The sequence below is a fragment of the Octodon degus genome, unplaced genomic scaffold (assembly GCF_000260255.1).
Source record: "Octodon degus isolate 3935 unplaced genomic scaffold, OctDeg1.0 scaffold00025, whole genome shotgun sequence".
NCBI classification, from domain to species: domain Eukaryota; kingdom Metazoa; phylum Chordata; class Mammalia; order Rodentia; family Octodontidae; genus Octodon; species Octodon degus.
Genome location: NW_004524601.1, coordinates 3,815,989 through 3,837,798, shown reverse-complemented (window position 1 = coordinate 3,837,798; position 21,810 = coordinate 3,815,989). Strand labels below are relative to the sequence as shown.

Genomic DNA, 21,810 nt, shown 5'->3' with positions numbered 1-21,810 from the left:
AGAGTTTTGCAGGGTATAGTAGTCTGGGCTGGAATTTGTTTTCATAGAGGATTTGAAGTACTCTGCTCCACGCTCTTCTTGCCTTCATGGTTTGTGAAGAGAAGTGGGCTGTAATTCTGATGGGTCTTCCTTTGAATGTGATCTTCTTCTCTCTAGTGGCTTTCAGTAGATTATTCTTGTGCTGAATTTCTAGGATCTTGGCTATTATATGTCTCGGTGTGTTTTTCATTGGGTTGAGGTTACTTGGCGTTCTGTATACTTCAGTTACCTAATATCAGATTGTTTCCTCATATTTAGGAAGTTTTCTGCTATTACTTTTGCCCATTTTTTTTTAATGTCATTTGTATTGACTCCTTCTTCCTCATTGATGTGTATTAGTCTCACATTGTTCATCTTTGCATCATCTTGCAGATGATGGATTATTTTTTCCTGCATCCTAGTTATTTTTAAGAGATCATTTCTGATCTTTTCACTAGCTGTACCAGTGTCTTCAAGATCTGAAACTCTGTCTTCACTTTCACTTAAATGGTTTTGCAAGCTTGTGATTGAGATTTTAATTTCCTCTATATCTCTTTGACTCTGCTTCATGTGATTTCTTTCTTTCCTGTATTGCTCATTCAAGGAATCCATCATTTTTCTAATCTTGTCTATTTTTTTTTTTTATCAATGTCTTCTTTAGAAGCAGCTATAAATTCTTTTACTGCAATGTATTTTCAGATTGGGTTTCCTCCCTATGTTTCTGTAGTTGATTCTTTACTTCAGATGCTATGAGTTCTGAGAATTTTTATTTCAGAAAATAATTCCACTTTGAGTTCCTCTATAACTTTCTGCTGTTGCTTATTTACTATCGACGCTATGAATTCATACATTTGAGCTGAGCTAGTAGAAAAGAATTCGGCTCTGAGTTCCTCTATGACTTTCTGCTGTTGCTTATTGAGTATCAACGCTATTAATTCATACATTTGAGCTGAGCTAGTGTCCTCTGCACTTGTTCTGGGTGGGCACTGGGTTTCCTCCATATGTTTCTGCATTTGATTGTTTACTGCACATGTTATTAATTCAGGGATTTCTTTTTTCATTTCCAGTCTGAGTTCCTCTGTACCTTTCTGCAGTTGTTTCTTTATTTCAGAAGCCGTTGATGCATTGCTTTCAGCTGTGTGATTCCCAATTTGTTCTGTGATAGTGTCCTCTGCACTTGTTATGGGTGGGCTTGGGGTCTGAGATTGCATTTTGCTCCTTCTCGTTGTCATTTTGTGCAGCACTGTCTTCTGACCTTTGTTGTAGATCTTTGTTGCAGTTATAGCCTTAGCACCTACTGAAGTTCAGGTGTAGATCTACAAAGTTTGGATTTATCCAGCTGTGCCTGGCTTGTGTCTGGCTGCTGTGCTCAGTTCCTTCCTGTTGCTGCCCTTGGGGGTGAACCTGTTGTGCCCCTTTGGCAAGATTTTGTGCTCCTGGACTAGCTGGGTGGTTCTATCCCATACACTCTCTGCAGGAATTGCAGCTGAAGGGTTTCACCCCAGGCCTGTATGCCAGGCCTGAGCTGAGTCTGCAGGGACAAGGTGGAGTAGGGGCGAGAGGCAGCTCTCCCACACACTCACTGGGCCTGGACTAGGACTGGATCTGGCGGTTCTCAGAACGCGACAGAAATTCCTACTCTGTGGGCGGTGGGGGGATACTACGGAGTGATGGGGGGCGTCCCAAGAAGGTGAAAGAGGGTGTCACCCATACTGCGCCTGGGCTGGGACCAGTAGGTCCAGTCGGCGCAGTGTAGCCGGAAGCTCTCCCACATACTCACTGGGCCTGGGCTAGGATTGGGTCTGGGGTTCCCAGAACGGGGCAGAGATTCCTACTTGGTGGGCGGTGTAGGGGAGGTGCTGCGGAGTACTGGGGGGAGTCCCAAGGGGGTGGAAGAGGGTCTCACCCACGCTGCGCCTGGGCTGGAACCAGTAGGTACCGCAGGCACAGGGTAGCTGGAAGCTCTACCACACACTCACCAGGCCTGGGCTAGGAATGGGTCTGAGGGTTCCCGGAACGCAGGAGGAAATTCAGTCAGGTTACTTCTATAAAATATGTTCCATAAATACAAATGATATTCATTCCAGGAATGAATATGCACAAAGTAGACTACCAGTGTGACAGAAAAAATACAACCAGTCAAATGTAAGCAGTTTGTAATTAGGCCTCTATACCAGTCCTCTCTCTGGAAGCAAAAAGACAAAAAACAAAAAACCCTGAAACCTTAATTGGTGTCATTTTAATTAGGAGATGACTGAGAACAATTGGATGGATATCTGTTCAAAGTGTGAGTCTAGCATTTGCTAGGAAATTGTATTTTATTTTTAAAGTATTGATTCACTTGAAGGTTGAAAACTATCGATTCTGGTAAAATATCAGTTATAATAAATTCAATGAGGAAATAAAAAATAACTTTAAAATAATTTTAAATTATTTTGCTTTTTCTTACATATTTAATTTTATTATTTTTTAAAAATGTATTTGGTACAGGGTCTCACCACGCAGCTCGGACTCACGGTAATCCTCCTGCTTTCATCACTGGGATCACAGGCATGTGCCACTACGCCTGCCTGGACTCTAGCCGGCTCAGCCTGCAGTGGGGGTGGGGCTGGTGCAGCACGTGGTGCGGGGTATCGAATCACAGTCCTTGTGCTTGCCTAAGCTTGCCTATGCAGGAACTTTAGTCTGCTGAGCTATCTCACTGGCCCTATTTTGCCTTTTCAGCAATAGGTTAGATTATATAAGTATTTGTCTTTTTAAAAATTTTTATTTGTTTTTGGTATAGGGTCTTACTACAGTTTGGACTTACAGTGATCCTCCTGTCTTAGCTTCCCCAGTGCTGGGATTACAGGAGTATGCCACCATGCCTGCTTCCGGGGCTTGCACAGCATATGGTCCTGGAGATTGAACTCGGGAGCTCGCACAGCCGGGAAGGTGCTTATCTCCCCAGACCAGTACGTGGTTTTTAGGTAAGACCTGCAGTCCCACTTGATTCACTCCGGAAGCTGCTGTGGCCCCCTGGGATGCCTGCTGCAATTTCCCACCCTGGAGAGCAGTGGCCGAGGAAGCCCTCCAAGGCGGACCACAGTGGGCTCAGGCTATCTTAGCTCTCACGGGCTGCCTGCTTGTCTGTTTTAGGTCTTTCCCTCCAAGTAAATTCTGAATAAAAGACACTGATCAGCTTATAGCTGAACACAAACTAATAAACACACTCTCAAATTTAGCTTTAAAAATCTATCAAACTTTTAGTATGATGCCATGACACACAGAGATTCATAAAATTGTTGACTGAGAAGGCTTTTTCTCCCCCAGCACTGGGCACCAAAGCCAGGACCTCACACACACTGGGCAGGGGCTCTACCAGTGAGCACCCTGCTGCTAAGTACTGCCTGCCTGTTACTCTAAAGGAGACATCCACAGAATGCAGATCCACGGTCTCAGGTTTATGAAGTACCTAAGAGCATATTCTAAAGTGTCTATGAGTTCAAATATTGCTGTCACCTGAATACTAAAGTTCTACAGCTACACGTGCTGGCAGAAGGGTGACCTGGCTGCGACATCTACACCCCACGGACTGCCAGGGTTGATTCGGCTGATCTGGCTGGCTAGGCGGGTGTCCCATGTGTGTCCCTCCCAGAGCTGCGCGCTCATCCCAAGGGACACCTGCCCGCCGTTGCTCAGTCAAGGGTACAGGGGTTGCCGTGCTCCCTTGCTAGAGCCTCCAAACAAGCTCTACAGCCACATTCATTTACCTTAATTGTTGGCAGCAGTTCAGCTTTCCATGACAGGTCAACCCCTTGCCGGCTTTGAAATAAAGACCAAATACAATCAAAGAACAATACATGAAGCATTATACATTACATATAAGTGTCAGGGGAAAAAGAAAACATCTACAGACCTAGCTGAGAGTTATAATAAATGAACTGCAGTCTAGAAAGTTTAATCCAGTATTCGCTACAGTTTCTTTGGCAACAAAAATAAAAGCTGTCTTTCCTGACTACCAACTCCATTCAACATTTATAAAAATTACTAGTGTATTCATTTCTCACTTTTCACTTAAAAAATGCTGTAACAATGTTACAACAAATGACTGTAGGAATAAATGCAGCTGTCTGTGATTTCTGATTTTGTCTGAGAAGAAAAGGAGCTAAATCTGAAAGACTTACCACATAGAAGTACTGTTTATGCAGCCGAAAATCCAACTGTTCGTATCCTGTTGATTAATAATGCAAAAGAAAACACACTAAGTATGGCAGCAAATATGGTAGAGAGCACACTGGCTACTGCAGGGAACACTGCTCCACAACCCCTGCTACACAATGAGTAGGAGCGAGGGCAACACGAGGTGGCATGCGGAGTCGAGAGGCACAGAGGAGATGCTCTCCAGAGCCACATGGTCAAGAACAAGGAACGAAACCCAAGATCAACGTGGCCCAGCAGGTAGCTACTGGCCTAGAGCAGGGCAGGGGACAGTGACCTGACAGGCGTCTTTTATGTACAGCGTGTCACCCATGAGCCTTTTCACTGAACCAAAACTTTGAAAGGCTTTGGTAATGCCCATACTTTTAATTAGCTATGCACTAAAGCTATGAAAACAGAAATGAAAACTAGAGAGAGAATATCATACCAATGAAAATCCAGAGTCGAGCAATTAAAAATACCACCTAAACACATGTGTTTAATTACAAACTAAGCCTAGGAGTCAAGCCTTTTACTGTACCATTTGATCCCACCTGCTTACCAGCAGATAATCTTTGCATTCAAGAATGTGTTTAGAGAGTAGCCAGTCAGTCCTCATGAGTGCAGGGCTGGGGTGCAGCAGAGGATTGGGATGTATGGGTTCTGCTCTAGGGGGCTAAAAGCAAAGTGACCAAGACCTTCACTCCAGATGTCAGGGCAACAGAGCAGTGTTCCAGGGTCTGTGATCGTGATCTGATTACTGAAGTTCTTGCACAGTGCAGAAGAGGAGAAGCACCAGCAGAGCAGTGCCTCGTGTGTCCTCAACATTACAGACAACATAATGAAGAAATGACGGTCCACTCAGCTAAATGTCTAGAAAGCCCAGGCCAGGGCCAAGGAATGAAGTTTAGCCCTAAGGGAAAATGACAGCCAGGCAGACATAGTCTCTACCCTCATGGACATTAAATAAAACGTTAAGACTTTTTTGTTTTGCGGAACCGGGGATTGAACTCAGACCCTTATGTTTGCCAGGGAGGTGCTTATTCTACTGAGCCATCTCCCCAGACCAAGATATTTTTTAAGAATACAGAAAAGAAAGCTGACAGCAAACAATGGGGTATTTCTGTTTTCCACAACAAGCAAAATACTGTGTGACTCTTGCGTCCATTACCTGTCCTGCTCCTACCAATAATGTGATGTGATAAAGCAAGATGACAGAACAGATCAACAGAGCCCAGGCGAGCAGAGCGAGCAGTCTCTACAGACCCAGCTCCCTTTAGTGCTGGGCTTCTGCTGCTTCTAATGAAGGCTATCCCCAAAGACAGCCCTCTTGATCACAGCTGCAATATTCCACACACTTACTTCAGGTATCAGAAATCCTCCTTTGTCTATCAGTGAGCTGAGTAGATAATGTACTACTCAAAGCCACTCTAACACACAGAAGAACAATTTCAAATCATCTAGCAAGTACTCAGCTCTATAACTGCACTGAAACTTAGAAGTACTCAAGAAATTACTAATTCCTAAAGTATACAGAAAATGCTGATGAGAAATGTTATTATAGTTCTCAAAAAGTTCTGACTACAGTAAAAACAATGTCTTCAATGGCTGCTAAGATAATTGCATAAAAGACTGCCTGGGGACTCTAATGGGCAGGTCGTGCTGGCAGCCCCTTGCCCACTGATCAGCCACCACGTACAGCCAGATATAATGCACCTCCTCATGTGATGTGGGAGGCGCACAGCCTGCTTGTGGTTCTTACTACAAAAAAATTAGCTTGAATCTAATCAAGAGACTAGATCTAACAGCCAGGTCACAGTAAACAATAGAGGATACACATCGATACCCCCCAAATGCAATTACCTACTGTAGCCAATTCTGTGGGGCATATAATCCTCTTTCACAAATGAATGGCATGGAGGGAAGAGGACAGAGTCTGTTATACAGGAGACTTAAGACTCATGAACTAAGGACAATATACACACTTTGAATCTCCAAATAATTTAAATTTGAAATTTAAGTGAGTTGAGGGAAGCTGAACATGGACTGGATAACAGATAGAAGTAATTAATATTAATTCAGTTAGAGGAAATAATGGTATTACATGTATTATGTAAAATCCTAATCTAGTAGAAAAACATGGAAGTCTTTATGAATGAAATGATAAAATGACCAGAATTTAAAAATGCTTCAGTTTAAAATGAGGTATATAAAGTAAATCCATATTAATACGATGAGCTGTAAAAGGCTCAAGTCAATAACTTCTGAGGATAACCCACTAATATTATAGACTGCTAGACAGTATTAGATGTTTAGTTGAATTCAAACACTTATAGTATTTAGATGCTAATAGAATATTCACCTCTGACAGGACAAAAAAATAAATAAATAAATAAAATGCTTCAGTTCAAAAAGGAGGGAAGGAATACTGTAAGGATGGCGGAACGGTGGTAAGTAGAGCTGTGTGTTGGTTAAAGAATTTTCTTTCTACATATGTTTGAAAATTTCTACAACGAAAATTGGAAAGATTATTTTCAAAGCTCACTGCATGACCTAACGGTAATGAATGCCATAACCATTAACTACAGAACAGGGATCCCCCGCCAGCAAACGGATCACCTGTACTTTGGTGAACACCGGTCTCCATACAATACTGGCCTCTCACTTGGAATTCAGTCCTGCGTGTGGCTACTGTAAGGCCTCGCTCTCGGGCTAGGTTCTGTCCACTTAGATGCCAGCACGTGAGAGAGGCGAAGCCTGGCACCTTGCTAACCCAGTGCATGCTTCAGCACCCTGTCCACACAGCTGCTGACTGTCTTCTCCAAAGACTGTGCCATGTGCTAGATGGCAGCGGCTATCAGGGAAGCGACACATTACATGGGGGCCCTAAAAAATACAAATAACCTGGCAAAGTGGAAAAAGAGGGAATTTAAACCATTCAAGATGCAGATGTAAAGGGAAAAATCCCGAGGCAATGGAATAGACAAAAATATCCCAAACTGGGCAAAAATATCGTAAGGAAATGTTGAAAAATTATGGGAATTATTGTCATATAATCACAAAAGCGTGACAGGGCATCTACCATGTTTTTAAAAATATGGTATGACGACCGCCTTGCACAGGAGTTGCTAAGCTCTGCAGTGTTCTCGCTTTAGTATGTATGTTGCCAAAGTGAACATTTAGCTTTTATGTATTTTTGTATAACTTACTATGCCTCACATAGCAAATACTCCTTTAAAAAAACAAACAAAATCATTACTTTGATATAGTAAGCCTGCACGACATGGTACAAATCACTGTCTTTGATGGTATTTGGCATAAAGTGTGCCTGAAAGTTCAGACTGGAAGCCAATGGCACATAGGATTCATATATAAAATTCCTGGTAATAGCTCTGCTTACCCAGATTTATTATTTAAAATATGAATAGAATTTTAGAATTAAAGGAGTTTTGAATTCAATTTTTTCATCCTGAACACAGTGAAATTAAGGTGGAGGCAAAAACCTCAACTAAGACCAAACATACATGGTAGTAAAACACCATCAGTTTTAGAAAACTGGTTGTTTTCTTTTTTTCCTGTATTTAGGACAGGTTCTACAGGGCCTACAGGGTCTACGGGGTCTACGGGGTCTACGGGGTCTACGGGGGCCTACAGGGTCTACAGGGCCTACAAGGTCTACAGGGCTTACCGGTCTACAGGGTCTACAGGGTCTGCAAGGCCTACAGGGCCTACCGGGTCTACGGGATCTTGGCATGCTGGGGATCGAACCCCAGTTGCTGCGCTCTGCCTAAGTAGGCACTTTACTTTGCTGAGCTATCAGGCCAGCCCTGTTTTAGAAAATCGTTAATTTTTTAACCAAAACACTGTTCCAAACAAGTCCTTTCCAATCAATCAGATTTAATAATAACAGTTCAATATAAAAATCTACTAGATTATTCATTGAACCTAAAAAGTGACCAATAGTATTTCATTTCATTTTATTTTGCAGTAGTGGGGGTTGAACTCAGGACCTTGTGCTTGCCACGCAGGCACTCATGCCACGGAGCTATCTCCCCAGTCCTACCAATAGTCTTTTAAATATGCATAAAATATATCAGTTATCTTACCAGCATGGTGCTCTGACAATAGGCATGAGTGTAGATTCTTCTATGATTTGCAAGAGGAAATGTAAAATATATCTTATCAGATTCCTATAGAAAGAAGAAAAATATACAATATAGCTATTAATGAGAGTGGGCCATCTCACCATTAAAAGTACAGAAAAAAGAAAATGAATACTTGTGGTATTACCCTTTGTGTCATCAAGAACTAACATTCTAACAGTGAGACCAGGAGCTAAGACAGAACATAAAGTCTGCAGTTCTAAATTTTTCCTACAAGTATCAGTATGAACGCTTTTTTTTCCCCTTGGGATTTCTTGGCCTTTTAGTTGTGATAAAATAGACCCAGCTATGTTTACTGAAAATGCCTCCAACTGCCATCTCAGAAGCCATAAGCATCTTCAATGCCAGATCACGGTCCTGAGATGCATTTCCCAAAATGAAGACAGAGCTGGTATTCCCAGCACTTGGGAGGCTGAGGCAGGAGGAACCCTGTGAGTTTGAGGCCGGCCTGGACTACACTGCAAAACCCTGTTGCAAAAACCAAAAAAGAAATAGCTGGTGCAGGCTCTGGGACAGGAGATGTACAAAATGAGCTGAATACTGGAAGTGAAGAAACTGAAAGAACTGCGTCAGAAAGAGTAAAGAAGGACCAGGGACATAGTGCCTGCCTAGCAAGCACAAGGTCCTGAGTTCGATCCTGGTAACAAAACAAAACAAAACAAAACAAAACAAAACAAAACAAAACAAAACAGAAAAGAAAAGAAAAGAAAAGAAAAGAAAAGAAAAAAGAGAAAGAAAGAAAAAAAAGAAAAGAAAAAGAGTAAGGAGCCAGAGTTCAAATGGCCTTGACTAGTCAAATGGAGAATAATCTTAGTATCCGTGGAATGAAACACAAACATATTTAAATCCATGAATTCTAATCATACTGAGGAGAGGCATCTAAGGCCACCAACTGACCAACTGGCTACTCTGAAAACCATCAGAGAAGAGGCAAGAACTGAATACTTAAGCAATTAGCATTTTCTTTTATGACTTATTTCCACTTTGACAAACTTAGTAGATGTGGAAGAGCTTTTCTACGTAGTAGCTCAGATAATAAATGACTGAATGACAACAGGAGCTCCTCAGCAGCAGCTATTAGTATCACAGTCTAACAAAAGCAAGAACAAAAGGAAAGCCTGGATCCTACCAAGCATCTAGCTTCAACCTGCTGAAGCACAGGAAAAGGTGGTAAAGGGTATGAATTCTGAATGAGCACAGTCATTCAGTCGGCAAAATCAAGACTGGGACACTATCACGAGAGGGCCTCCTCTCGCCAATAAAGAAGTATTAAGGAAAAGGAAAAGTGGAGAAGCCACGAGGCCTGAGAGACACAACCAATGACCACACGTAGGCCTTGTTTAGATCTTGACTTAAGTATACAAGCTGGAAAGCAAAGGGAAACAATTTATGGTGTAACTGGAAAACTGAATATTGACTACATATTCAGGAACTAATAAATGGGGGAAATAGTACATGCTCATCTTTTTATGAAGAGCCTTTATCTCTTATAAAGAAGCACTTCAATATTTTTTAAAAAGAATCCTTTGGAGGAATACTTACATTGTAAGCCACATAGGTCCACCTGGACACTTTTACTGGAACCCACATAGATGTCCCTTGAAGTGAAGGAAATTCATTTACTTGCCTTTTAATATTAAGTCATTTCTTTTTTTGAATCCTGATGACATACTTCTTGGTCCTAAGGCAGGAGTGGTTTCTGAGCACTGACTGCGTTCAGGGAAATCCAGGAGCGCGTCCTCTCCAGGCGGCTCCGGACCTGGCACTCGCAGCACACGCCAGAGTGCTGCATGTGTGGGCGTCTTTAAGGCATGACTAATAGGTGAGAATAAGCACCTCCCTTCCCAAGCGTGGCACTTTGTCAAGTCAAGTGTAACTGATAATATATTTACCCACAAAATTTACCAGTAAAGATATGCTGGTAATCCAAAGACTCAAGAATGAATGGCACTGAGAAACTGGAAAGGCATCAAAAGTACTACGGCTCTTACTTTACGTGACTGTCAGGGAGCTGGATGTTTAGCTCTATAAATATCTATGGGATCAGGGTGCAATTTAGAGTTAGAGCACTTGCCTAGCATGTACAAATCCTGAATTCAGTCCCCAGCACTGCAAACAAACAAACAAATAAGCCAACAAACAAACAAAACCTGTCATTTTATTTTCAGCACAAAATTTTTGTGCGCATCTTACAACTTGCTTTTCTACTTTTACAATTTTAAACTAAGAGGCTCACAGGGAAATTCCTAAAATGTCAGGGTCATAATACTTGTATCACAATTTCAAAGACCTCTGTCTGCTCATTACAACTTTCCTTAGTAATGAAAAGCTCTACTTACGACATGTCATTATTACCAACCTGTTAAGTCAGAAATTATTGCTGGATTTTCCTCAAAACGTTTTGCTGGGTGTCTTATGAAGTGGTGATTCAAAACTGACAATTTCTTCTTGGGATTCTGAGTTATCTATAAAGAACATTGATACTCTGTATCATTTCATAACAGTGCGATTCAGTGAAACCATGCTTCAGGTCTTGTCCGCAGGCACTGTGCAAAGCTCTTCACCTGTTATTAATTTATTAATCACCACAGACCTCTAAAAGACAATCTTTTTATCTGCATTTCAAAGATTAAGAAACTAAAACAGAAAATTAATCAACTTATCCCCAAATCACACAGCTCTTAAGAATCTGGGCAGGGATTTATACCCAGGTATTCCACCCCTATGGTCTACGTTTTAATCATTATGCAACTATACCTCTCAAATAAGTAAGTAGAACACTATAAAATGTGCAGCATCAGAAAAGAGCTCATCTAGTCATTCCAGCATACGAGTGCCATACTCAGAGCAGAGCCAATCCCAAATCACCAGTCACTAAGGAAAAATACAAATTGCCCACTGTCCTTTCCTGGAAACTACCCCTTTCATTACATATAGACTAGGGTTTTCTCTCATTTCGTGAATTATTATTTTTTTAAAATTTATTTATTTATTTATTTGTTTGTGTGTGTGTGTGTGTGTGTGTGGCCAGCTCAGCCCACCAGGGGGCAGGGCTGGCTGGCATGTGGTGCTGGGGGATTGAACCTTGGTCCCTGTGCTTTGCTAAGCTTGTTCTAAGTAGGTGCTTTAGACCACTGAGCCATCTCACCAGCCCTCATTTCGTGAATTATTGAAGAAACAGGATTTATTAAATTTAGATTCAAGTACAATTTTGTAAAGAATATATTGGTTTAATGTATTTCTATTCTTCACTGATTAGAATAAGATTTTTCTTCAGCCTACCATATTAAGTTCATATACAAACTTGCTATTTTAATTGATTCTATTCTACAGAATATTTAGTTGCATTCTCTCAGAGACTTAAAACTTTTGCCACAGTTAAATGGCACATTATACAATGTTAATACCCAGAGAGTTTTTTGTGTTGGATGACAATTCACAGTGTTAATTCTGTGAAGTTTATTTATTTCAATAAATATAACAACTCCAGATGAAATCTGGCTTACAACTGGGTACAACACAAAATGATCAGGATGTTCTCAAGAATCCAAAGTCTAGGGTCTTAATAGTACGTATTCAGCTTTCTGAGGAGAGAAGGGAAAAATGCAGATAACTCTTTCCTCCTCTCAAGAGAGTATATGAGAGAGAGGTTCCAGGACATAAGGGAGTAGAAGACCTCATACAGACCTCCTCAGTGAGGCCACCCGCACTGGTTTCTCCAAAAAACTGCAGTCTTCTGGAAAAAATCTCCAAAACTACTAGCATTGCAATATTTTGCCATAATGAAAAAAATTCCCAAAAAACCAGAAATGATTTCTTCCGAGGGAAGAGCCATAGCTCTCAAAACGTATTTCAGGGACACTGACACATAGCAGGAACACCCACTGCTCTGGCTGCTTAGTGGGAATAACAGAAATGTTCCCAATTCACCGGGAAGAAGTGTAATAGACCTGTCTGAATTTCACAGACGTCTTTGGTGTCCTCCCTGTTTATCTGCTACAGGACAAGAAAGCGATGAAAGAGTAACAGAACACTCTCTGAAAGATGCTGTCTCCAGGGTGTTCTGCTAGCAGAAAGCCACAGAAAATCACCAGTGTGAGGAGTTTGAAGCGTGAAGCTGCACGCAGAAGGGGACGGACGTGTACACAACTGACATCCTGGCGGGCTTGGGCTATTCAATGAATGCATCTATTTTGATCTTCTCAGAAAGGTAGAGACACTTTTAAAAACATGTCTCAAAAATATTTAGTAAGATAGATCATGCTCACAATAGTAGGAAAAGATAACATAAAGATGGCTTCAAATAGTATTTCTTTAAATGGAAAACAGTTGGACATACATCAAAGTTTTGAAGAGTAAAGGGACAAACGAAAATTTTAAAAATTCATTCACTTTCATTACATTTTATGAGTTATTAACAGTGATAAAAGTGTTATAAAATGTGTATGTCCATCCTGGAACTAATTAAAATTGATAGAAAGTATAGGCTTCTATTTTCACAAAAGAAAAAAAAAACACTCATTAAATCTATCATTGCTATAATGAAAGCTTTCATTGTGGTGCAATAGTTTTTAGTTTAAAAATACATACTTGTTTAGTATCAGCATCGATAAGATCAAAGAATGCTCGGATTGTAGTCAACTGCAACTGTTTACACCTAAAGAATAAAGCAAGCATTACATAGGAAATTCTCTCTTTTTTAAAAAAATCATTTATTTATTTATTCAGTACAGGGTCTTGCTACACAGCTCAGACTCATAGTGATCCTCTCGTCTCAGCCTCCCTAGCACTGGGATTACAGGCATGTGCCACCACCACATCCGGTTTTGGTGGCTGGCTCAGCGCACCTGGGGACAGGGACAGCATGGCATGTGGTACCAGGGACTGAACCCAGGTCCTTGTGCTTGCTGGGCAGGCACTTAGATCGCCGAGCTATCTTCGCAGGTCAGGGAACTTTCTTAAAACATGTATTTTTGATTCAAACCTGCAAGTGTCTATATGTAATGAAATACCTTAGTTTCTTTTAGGCTATACACTAAGAAAAGTACTTAAATGAGAAGTCCTTCTCACGAAGCCTGTGTCTTACAGTCAAAACCTGTAAAAGTAAAGGCAGCAAGGCTCCCTGAGTGTGTCACAACGTAACTGCCACGCTCCTTCGGTGTCTCAATCACCTCACCACCGGCTGCTAGCTGCACACCCCACCTGTGCACCTCTTTGGGTACGCACCTCCTCAGGTGTGCACCTCCTCGGGTGTGCACTGTGGCTCCTGCAGCTCCTGGCCTGCACAGGCCAAGACACAGAGGCAGGCACCAGATCTACCTTTCTTTTCATTATTTTAATATTAAGTTTACTGGTACCATGGGGATACACATAATGATCACATTCATCATCAGGAATCAGTACCTGCGCACGATCTTATTTCCTTTTTCCCCTTGTTCTCCTCCCCCTTTCAACCCGTTTCTCATTTACAAAGGCTTTGTTTCCATTTTATCCTTCTTTTCTCTTTTTCCCCTGCCATTCCTCCTCCACCTTCCCTAGCTCCCCTTTCCTTTTGAATAATCTCCCCTATTTCACTGTCTCTGCTGTACACTTTGATTCCTATTCTCACTTTCACTTTCTTATACCAGAGACAACACGATGTTTATACACGTGTCTGATTTATTTCACTTAACAGGATGATCTCAAGGTGCATTAATTTAGCCATAAATGTCTCAAGTTTATTCTTCTTTGTGGCTGAGCAGTACTCCATTGTATAAAAAAGCCCCATCTTTATCCATGCATGGGTTGACAGGGCATTTGGGCTGTTCCCAAGATTTAGATATTACAAACTGTGCTGCCATAAACATGGGTGTGCACATGTCATTAAGGTATGATGCTTTTAATTCTTTAGAGAAGATACCCAGCAGGGGTAGTAGCTGGGCCAAGTGAGGGCTCTAGTCCTAGAGGAGTCTTTCTGCTGATTTCCATAGTGGTTGCACCGGGCCACACCCCCACCAACAGCAGAGAAGGGTTACTTTTTCCCCACAGACCTTCCAACTTCTTTAGTAGTGAGTTTCTTGACTACAGCCACTCTTTCTGGGGTAAGATGGAATCTCAGCGTTGTTTCAATTTGCATTTCTCAAATGGTCAATGATGTTGAACATTTTTTCATATATTTATTTTCCACCTCTATTTTTTCATCTGAGAAGTATGTATTCATCTCAGATGCCCACTTTTGGATTGGGTTTTTAATTTGGGGATGTGATTTTTTTCAATTTTTTTTTTTAAGATTTATTTATTTATTTGGTAAAGGGTCTCACTATGCAGCTTGGACTCATAGTGATCCTCCTGCCTCAGCCTCCCCAGCACTGGGATTACAGGCATGTGCCAGCAGTTTCAGGGGTCAACCCATGCGGGACTGGCACGGCACGCAGTACAGGGAATTGAGCCCAGGTTCTTGCACTTTCCAGGCAGGCGCTTAGACCACTGAGCTATCTCCTCAGCCCCTGGGTGGTTCTGTACTTGTGTACCTCTCCCTAGGATAGTCACTGCTATATTAATTACATCTGAGAGTGGTGACTGACCAAAGGTGCAGCCCTACCACAGGTACATTTAATTCTATCTATGATGAACTCAGATTTTGATATCTGAGTAGCATCACTGGAAACAGCTATCACTGGTTCTTTAAGGGACATTACAGACCGTGAAAAAAGTGTTGGTAGCGAATGAAGTGCAGAGTGCTGAGCCCTGACTAGGTCTTGGCACACAGACCAACCCATTCATGGATAAAGCACCGCGAAAGCTAACACACCAATTAATGCACTGATGAGCTGAGATCACTGCGATAAGTTACGCTAACTCACCACACAATGGAGAGGTGATCTGTTGAGACCCACGTCTTAGGCACTGCTGAACTCTAAAAGGAAAGAAAAATCAAACTTACAAACGCATATTTGTTCTCCTCTGAAAGGTCTGAAATTCTTTTAAGCTAACATTTTTAAACGCATAACACTGTTGTCACTATGATATTCTTGTAGATATTTTTAAATGATACTCTTTTAAAAGGTAATTCAGATTTTAAGATATTCCTGCTTATACATATAACTCTCTACTATCACTACTGGTCAGCCAAACTTAAACTACCCTTTAACAATTACTAGAACCTCTAGGGATTCTGAACGGAAGCTTTTAACGTCTGACTTCTCGTCCTTCTAACTTCATCTGAGACGGATGCTCCCGGTGCTCTGTGAGGTGGTTTTAGTGACTGTGAAGGGGAGACAAGGCCAGACCGTGGAGGCCGAGCTTCACCTTAGTCCCACAGAGTTCTTTCTTAGGCATAGAGCGCTAAGCTGACAACGCTAAGGTCTAAGGTTCTTACTATTCCGGTCCACACTTTCCTTATTTTGCAAAATTTCTCTAGATGGTTAGGCTGTGGGAGGGCAAAAGGCTCAGAGTGTGCGCCTGGCTAAAGAAGGCTCCACAGCAGTGGCGCGGCCCCAAGGGAGCCGAGGCCTCTCCTGCCTGCCAGGGCACAGCTTGGCGTGGGGGTGCTGCACGTGAGAACAGGCTCAGCACAGGGACGTCCCACGCGAGCACAGGCTCGGCAAGCAAGCAGCCTCGCTTCTCACGCGGCTCCTTGTGCAAGACCACAGTGAGCTGCCGTCTGACCACAGTCACACAGATGATGACAGACGCTGCCAACACAGACAGATGCAAGGACGCTAACAGAGGCAGAAAACGCCTCTGCAGTGAGTGAAGCGCACAAAGCTAACGTAGCAGCAGGTGTGTGTGACTTCTCAGGGTCCAGTTTCAGGCTTGTACTCTGTAAATGAGTTTGGGGTTGCATGTTGGGAAGAAAGAGGAACAGCACACTTGTTGAATAAGCACAGATATATTTGGTAATTACAGCTTCCTGAAAAATTAGCAGGCAGAGCCGGGGTTGTAGGATTAAATTAAGGGTTAGCAATGACCATTAGCAAGAGTGGAGGACTGATGTGCCTTCCAGAGGTGAGAGAGGAAAGGCGGCTGGACACAGTGGTGCCTGCCACAATCCCAGCACTTGGGAGGCTGAGGCAGGAGGATGGCTGTGTGCTTGCGGCCACCCTGAGCCACATAGTGAGCTGAAGGCCAGCCTATCCTACACAGCAAGAGAGAGAGAAAGAGAGACAGAGCAAGAGAGAGAGACAGAGACAGAGAGAGAGAGACGGCAAGAGAGAGCACGTGTGCAACATAAGTAAAAAAGGCAGCTTTTACAAAGGCGTGATGGAAGCGGATACATGCTGCTGGAAGCCACCGTCCCTTTCTTGCACAGCAGGACGACTTCCTCTGGCCCCACCTGCTGTTTTGCCATGCTGAACGCTGTGCTCCAGGGAGTTGGTTCCAGCAGTTCGGCTCGCTACTATACAGGTGTGTCCTTCCCCCCCTGCCATGATCCTTCCTAGTCCTAACACATAAATGTCACTGAACTATTCTTGCTTGAGAAGTGTTCATATATTACTACTTCTGAATTTTTTATGAAGTGAACATATATGCAGATATGGGAAAGATTGTATAATACTGTACTTTGGGACTAAACAGTGTATAAAACAGGTTATACAACAGCTATTTTTGAGAAACATTCTGTAAGTTTCTGCCAAAGACATAGAAATGTAACCTGTCTTAAAACTATGGATTCTCAAATGACCGATGTTATTTAGAATGTATGTCTTAGGATGTGATGTGAATAACAGTCATGCCTAGGAAATACATTTCTTTGACTAAGCTGCTTATGTTTACCAAAGAGCTAACATTCAGCTTTGTAAGGACTTGAAGCAAGTAACTATGCAAAACATTCAGTGCCGAATGACACTGAGTGGTAGCCCTGAAAATGAGGCTTGAGAGATGCAACCATTTCATGCCAAAGCTGTCCCGGGCCCATCTCAGTTCTCCAGTCAGGGGGGAAGATAGGCAAGAGCAGAACAGCACAGTCATTCCACTCTGACTGCGGCAAGCGTTCGATTCACAACACCGACTTGGTGACTGCACAGCAACCCGAGGATCACCACAGGTCAGACGAACTAAGGGATATCTATGAGGAGGAGCAACAAGGAAAGAGTGAATCTACATCTGTCCCCTCAAGGCAACAGACCAGGCAGACCACATTCTGCAGATTTTCTCTTTAAGAATAAATTATAATACTTAGAGATGGTGTAAACATAGAGTCATGACATGAATATCTTGAGGCCTCCCTGCTGGCTTGAACCACTGGTGGTCCAGGCATGACCATCCGTGTCTGACTGCACCACCTGTACTAATGGTTATGTGTGTACCACGGGTAGGGCAAGCTGCCGGCAGCGAGCTACATGAGTACAGCTCTGCCATGAACATGTTAACTGAGGACTTCAAGGCTGAATATATAAGAAAGAAGTTCAAGAAGGGAAACTAGAGATCGCTTTGCACAGGCCACTTGAATCAGCCAAAGACCAAATAGTTATTGGCCTAGCAGAGAAGGGTAATTAGCCAACTCACTGCAGCTGTTTTTACTATCAAAACTACTTACATTATTTAAAAACTGGTGACCTTCACTTGAGGGTAGCAGAGAGGAGTGCACGGTACGTCTGACACTTCCCTTCCCTAGTAGTGTGCACAGTAGGACCGTCAGCTGTAACTAGGTTCCCTTCAACTTCAGTCCACATTTTCTTAGTTACACCCCTCATCTATGTCCAGGTCTTACAAAAGATGCAAACAAACCCTACTCCAGGGTCCCCTTAACTTTCCACAGACTCTGCCTGCTCCAGGGACTCGGGTTCGGTGCTCATGATGTTCTCTGTCTTATACCTGCCGCAAGCCCACACCGCCAACCCAACCGCCATTCCCCAGGGGCTACATCTCATTTCTCTTTCATGCTTCACTGTTTTATTATTTCAATAGAATCTTAAAAAAAATTACCACAACAGATAAGGCACTGGTATGATGGCTTAATTGTGGTAGAAAAGTTAGTCCTGAACGAACTTGGTAATCCCGGAATCCTCCAGCTACAGAAAGTGTGGTGAAATTTATGTGGCGAGCATTTAGAATCCAATAGTTGTTTACAGTCACATAAAAATCTGGTAAGAAAAAAGAGAGGCATTGAAAATAGTAGTCATTCCCTTCAACGATACCTACAATACTACATTTTAATTGCATTTTTCTTTAAGCTATCTGGTTATAAACAATGTGTTACATTTCTCTATTTTGAGCAAAATTACTATACGTTCATTTATTCCCACTTGCCTATTAAGAGTACAAAAATGAAGTCACTAAAAAAAATCAGTAAGAAAAAAACTATCTATCTTACTGGCTATGACATGCCCATATGCAAACATGAATTTATACTCCATAAGGATTTTTCAAGAGCCACATAGTGTAAGAAAGAAAGAAAACTTTACCATTCTTTTAAGAGTTCACTCCCCTAAAGAGCTGTAGATGTCTGTGGTGCTGGATTCCTGATACATAAATGTGTTCACCCTCCTCTGCTGTGGTAGTGTCCCTATTCATAAGAGCTTAGCAACTTTACTACGGCCCAGCACCCCACATGCGGTGGTGCTTCTTAGAGGTTCTTATGACCTACCAGGACAGCAGCACTGATGTTACCTTTAGGGTGCTGCTGCTGTGGAAAGCCTCAGGGTTAGGAGTCTATGCATGAAAGTAACAGCTCAGAGGGAAGAACATGCACATGGTGACCGTCTACGGAAGGCACTTCAATAGCAAGGGTTAACAAGGTAAGATGGTGGAGAGGCGCTCTCACGGTTCTCTGATCATGAGAAGTTAATGCATTTCTATCCCACATTTGAGCCTAGATAGGAATAGGAATGTATTAATGCACAGTGTGTCTGCTGGATTTTTGGCTTTTGCATGGCCCACTGGCACTCCCAGCCCAAGTCCTGCAGACATTCGGACTCCATCTGGTAAGGGAAGCTCTCTGGATTACAGACCCCAGCAGTAGGTACTTAGGCTGTCTCCAGGCTGAGCCCAAATGTCTGCAGGACTTGGGCTGGGAGTGACAGTGGGCCATGCAAAAGCCAAAAATCCAGCAGACACGCTGTGCATTAATACATTCCTATTCCTACCTAGGCAAACAACCTCGGAAGCCAGGTGCGGAGCAAGGGTCCAGACACCTCTGAACAGGCCCTGGATCGCAGCAGCACAGGACAGCAGAGGTCAGCCTCGGCTCTCTTCTCTCCTTCCCCCCAAGCCTGTCCTGCGCGGCAAGGCCTTGTGTGTAAGTACACACGCTACCTGTGTGTCCTGCTTCAAGCTGAGGCCCTACTTTCCTGCACAGAAGAACAAGGCCAGGTAAAAAGGCCTAGGTGCCCTGGGACAGGGCCTGGCGCTTGCAGCAAGAGGTCTGTGGAGCCAGGCTCCCTGGGCAGTGGTCTGAAGGGAAGGCTCAGCTACAGGAGGATCCTGCCCGGGAGGCGAGGCCTGAGGCGGAGCAGCTCTCACCCTACCCCAGGAAGCAGACCCACTTCTGACACTGTACCATCTGTTTCCTGGAAACTGAAAATCCACCTCTGTTGGAATTAATTGTTTCAGTTCTAATTCTGACTTAATGCAACTGAAAAATACAGAATTGAAAGAAGCTTACTAATTACAACTTCTGGCTCCAAGTATCACTCTTAGCCTGAGCCTATGAGGAGACCACTGCCACCCCTCCGACTCTCAAGGGCTCTTCCATGAGGATTCGCTACTAGAGTATTTCCTGTGGTCTCAAGTCGCCCTAATCTAGCCCACAGGGCTCACCTGCACATACCATCAGAAATGCAGTGACACAAAAGGTTCTCAGTCGTACTGACAAGGAATGAGAGTTTTGGCCTTTGACCGTGTTTTTGGGTTTGTGAGACAGTGTCTTGCTATGGAGCGCAGGCTGGTCTTTAACTCACAGTGGTCCTCCTGCCTCAGCCTCCTGAGTGCTGGGATTATGGTGTGCACCACCATGCCGAGCCCCTTTTCTTTTCTATCTTATAAAATCTTTTTAAAAATCTTTTATTTATTTCTTTGATACAGGGTCTCACTACGTGGCTCGGACTCATAGTGATCCTCCTGTCTCAGCCTCCCCAGCGCTGGGATTACAGGCACGTGCCACCACACCCAGTTTTGGTGGCCAGCACGGCATGCAGTACCAGGGATCAAACCCAAGTCCTTGCACTTGCCAAGAGGCGCTTAGACTGCTGAGCTATCTCCCCAGTTACCCCTTTTCATTTTAAAATCTATTTTCACTTATGACTTACACATACTAAAAAAGATTTAAACACCTGTAATAGCAAAATTAAAAGGTTTGCTATTAAGACATTCCTCCAGCCAAAATTTTTTAAATGTCAAAATTTCCAAAAAGTATACACCAAATACTTCCAGAAAATAAACTATTTTTTGGCAATGTTATATTATTAAGATGGGAACTTTAGAAAACTTGGTTGGCGTCACTCGGGTATGTTTATTTCTTAACTATGAACACAACTTTCTAAAGGTAATACAGTAGAAACTGTAATGGGTAAGAAGCTACAGGGAGGTGCGGTGGTGCACGCTGAAACCCAGCACTCGGGGCTGAGGGAGAACGACAGCTGCAAGGCCATGGTCAGCCTCGGCCACGCAGCGAGAGACCCTGCCTTAGCCCGCCCCTCAAGAAAACAACAAACAAAAACCAAAAATAAGTTCTATGTGAATTTACTGACAAGAACAAGGATTCCTTCTACAAGTTTCCTTCTCCTAGAATGCTCCCTGAGCAGTGAAGATTCTCACTTGATCACTGCTCTGCGCTAGTACCTGTTTGATGATATCACAGCCTCCTCTGATGACAACGCCTGCACCCTAACACTATTCAGTCTTCTGCCCTGTAAAGCAGCACCCTCCACAGGACACCACTGTACAGACCACGCCCGAGCTAGGAGCACAGGCACAGCCGGTGTGAAGGGCACATACTGGCTGGACCTTGCGGCCACGTGACTCTGAGCGAGACTTTTATTAAAGCAGGGCCACGGGACAGACCTATAATATGAGCTCCTCAGAAGGCTGAGACAAGAGGATCACAACTTTGAGGCCTGGTGGGGCACCTGAGTGAGGCCCTGTCTTTAAAAAAAAAGAAAAGAAAATCATTATCCTGACCTTTCTTATGCATAAAATGGGGCTAATAACAGTACCTTCCTAAGAAGACGGCAGTAGAGACCACGTCTGCTAACACATCAGGTGAGGTTCTTAACACACCCAGAATACAGGGAGAGTTCAGTAAGCACTGGCAACTCTAGCAGTGTACCTACTTATTTTTAAAAAAGCACTGCTACTATTTTGATGAAATGTAAGTGTATTTTTAATAGAATACTGAGTAGTTAACAAAGCGCAGGAAGTGCACATGTGTCTTAAGAGAGGAGGAATCATCCTGGAGAAAAATCAAACTGAAGCCCTGGTACCTACGACCACCATGCTCAGACCACTTGGAAAGAGGACACTGGCATGTTCT

The 21,810-nt window shown here is 43.0% G+C and overlaps 1 protein-coding gene across 1 annotated transcript in view; it reads right to left on the bottom strand.

The window, feature by feature from the left end:
• Positions 1-21,810, bottom strand: part of Pgap1 (post-GPI attachment to proteins 1) — a 71,593-nt gene that overhangs the window by 31,284 nt on the left and 18,499 nt on the right. Inside the window, exons 5-12 of the mRNA XM_004628609.2 lie at positions 18,267-18,424; positions 15,203-15,255; positions 12,951-13,017; positions 10,720-10,825; positions 9,903-9,958; positions 8,304-8,387; positions 4,185-4,231; positions 3,771-3,822 (exon numbers count right to left, since the gene is read on the bottom strand). Of these exons, the coding sequence (XP_004628666.1) occupies positions 3,771-3,822; positions 4,185-4,231; positions 8,304-8,387; positions 9,903-9,958; positions 10,720-10,825; positions 12,951-13,017; positions 15,203-15,255; positions 18,267-18,424 (623 nt within the window). The remainder of the gene's footprint in view (positions 1-3,770; positions 3,823-4,184; positions 4,232-8,303; positions 8,388-9,902; positions 9,959-10,719; positions 10,826-12,950; positions 13,018-15,202; positions 15,256-18,266; positions 18,425-21,810) is intronic.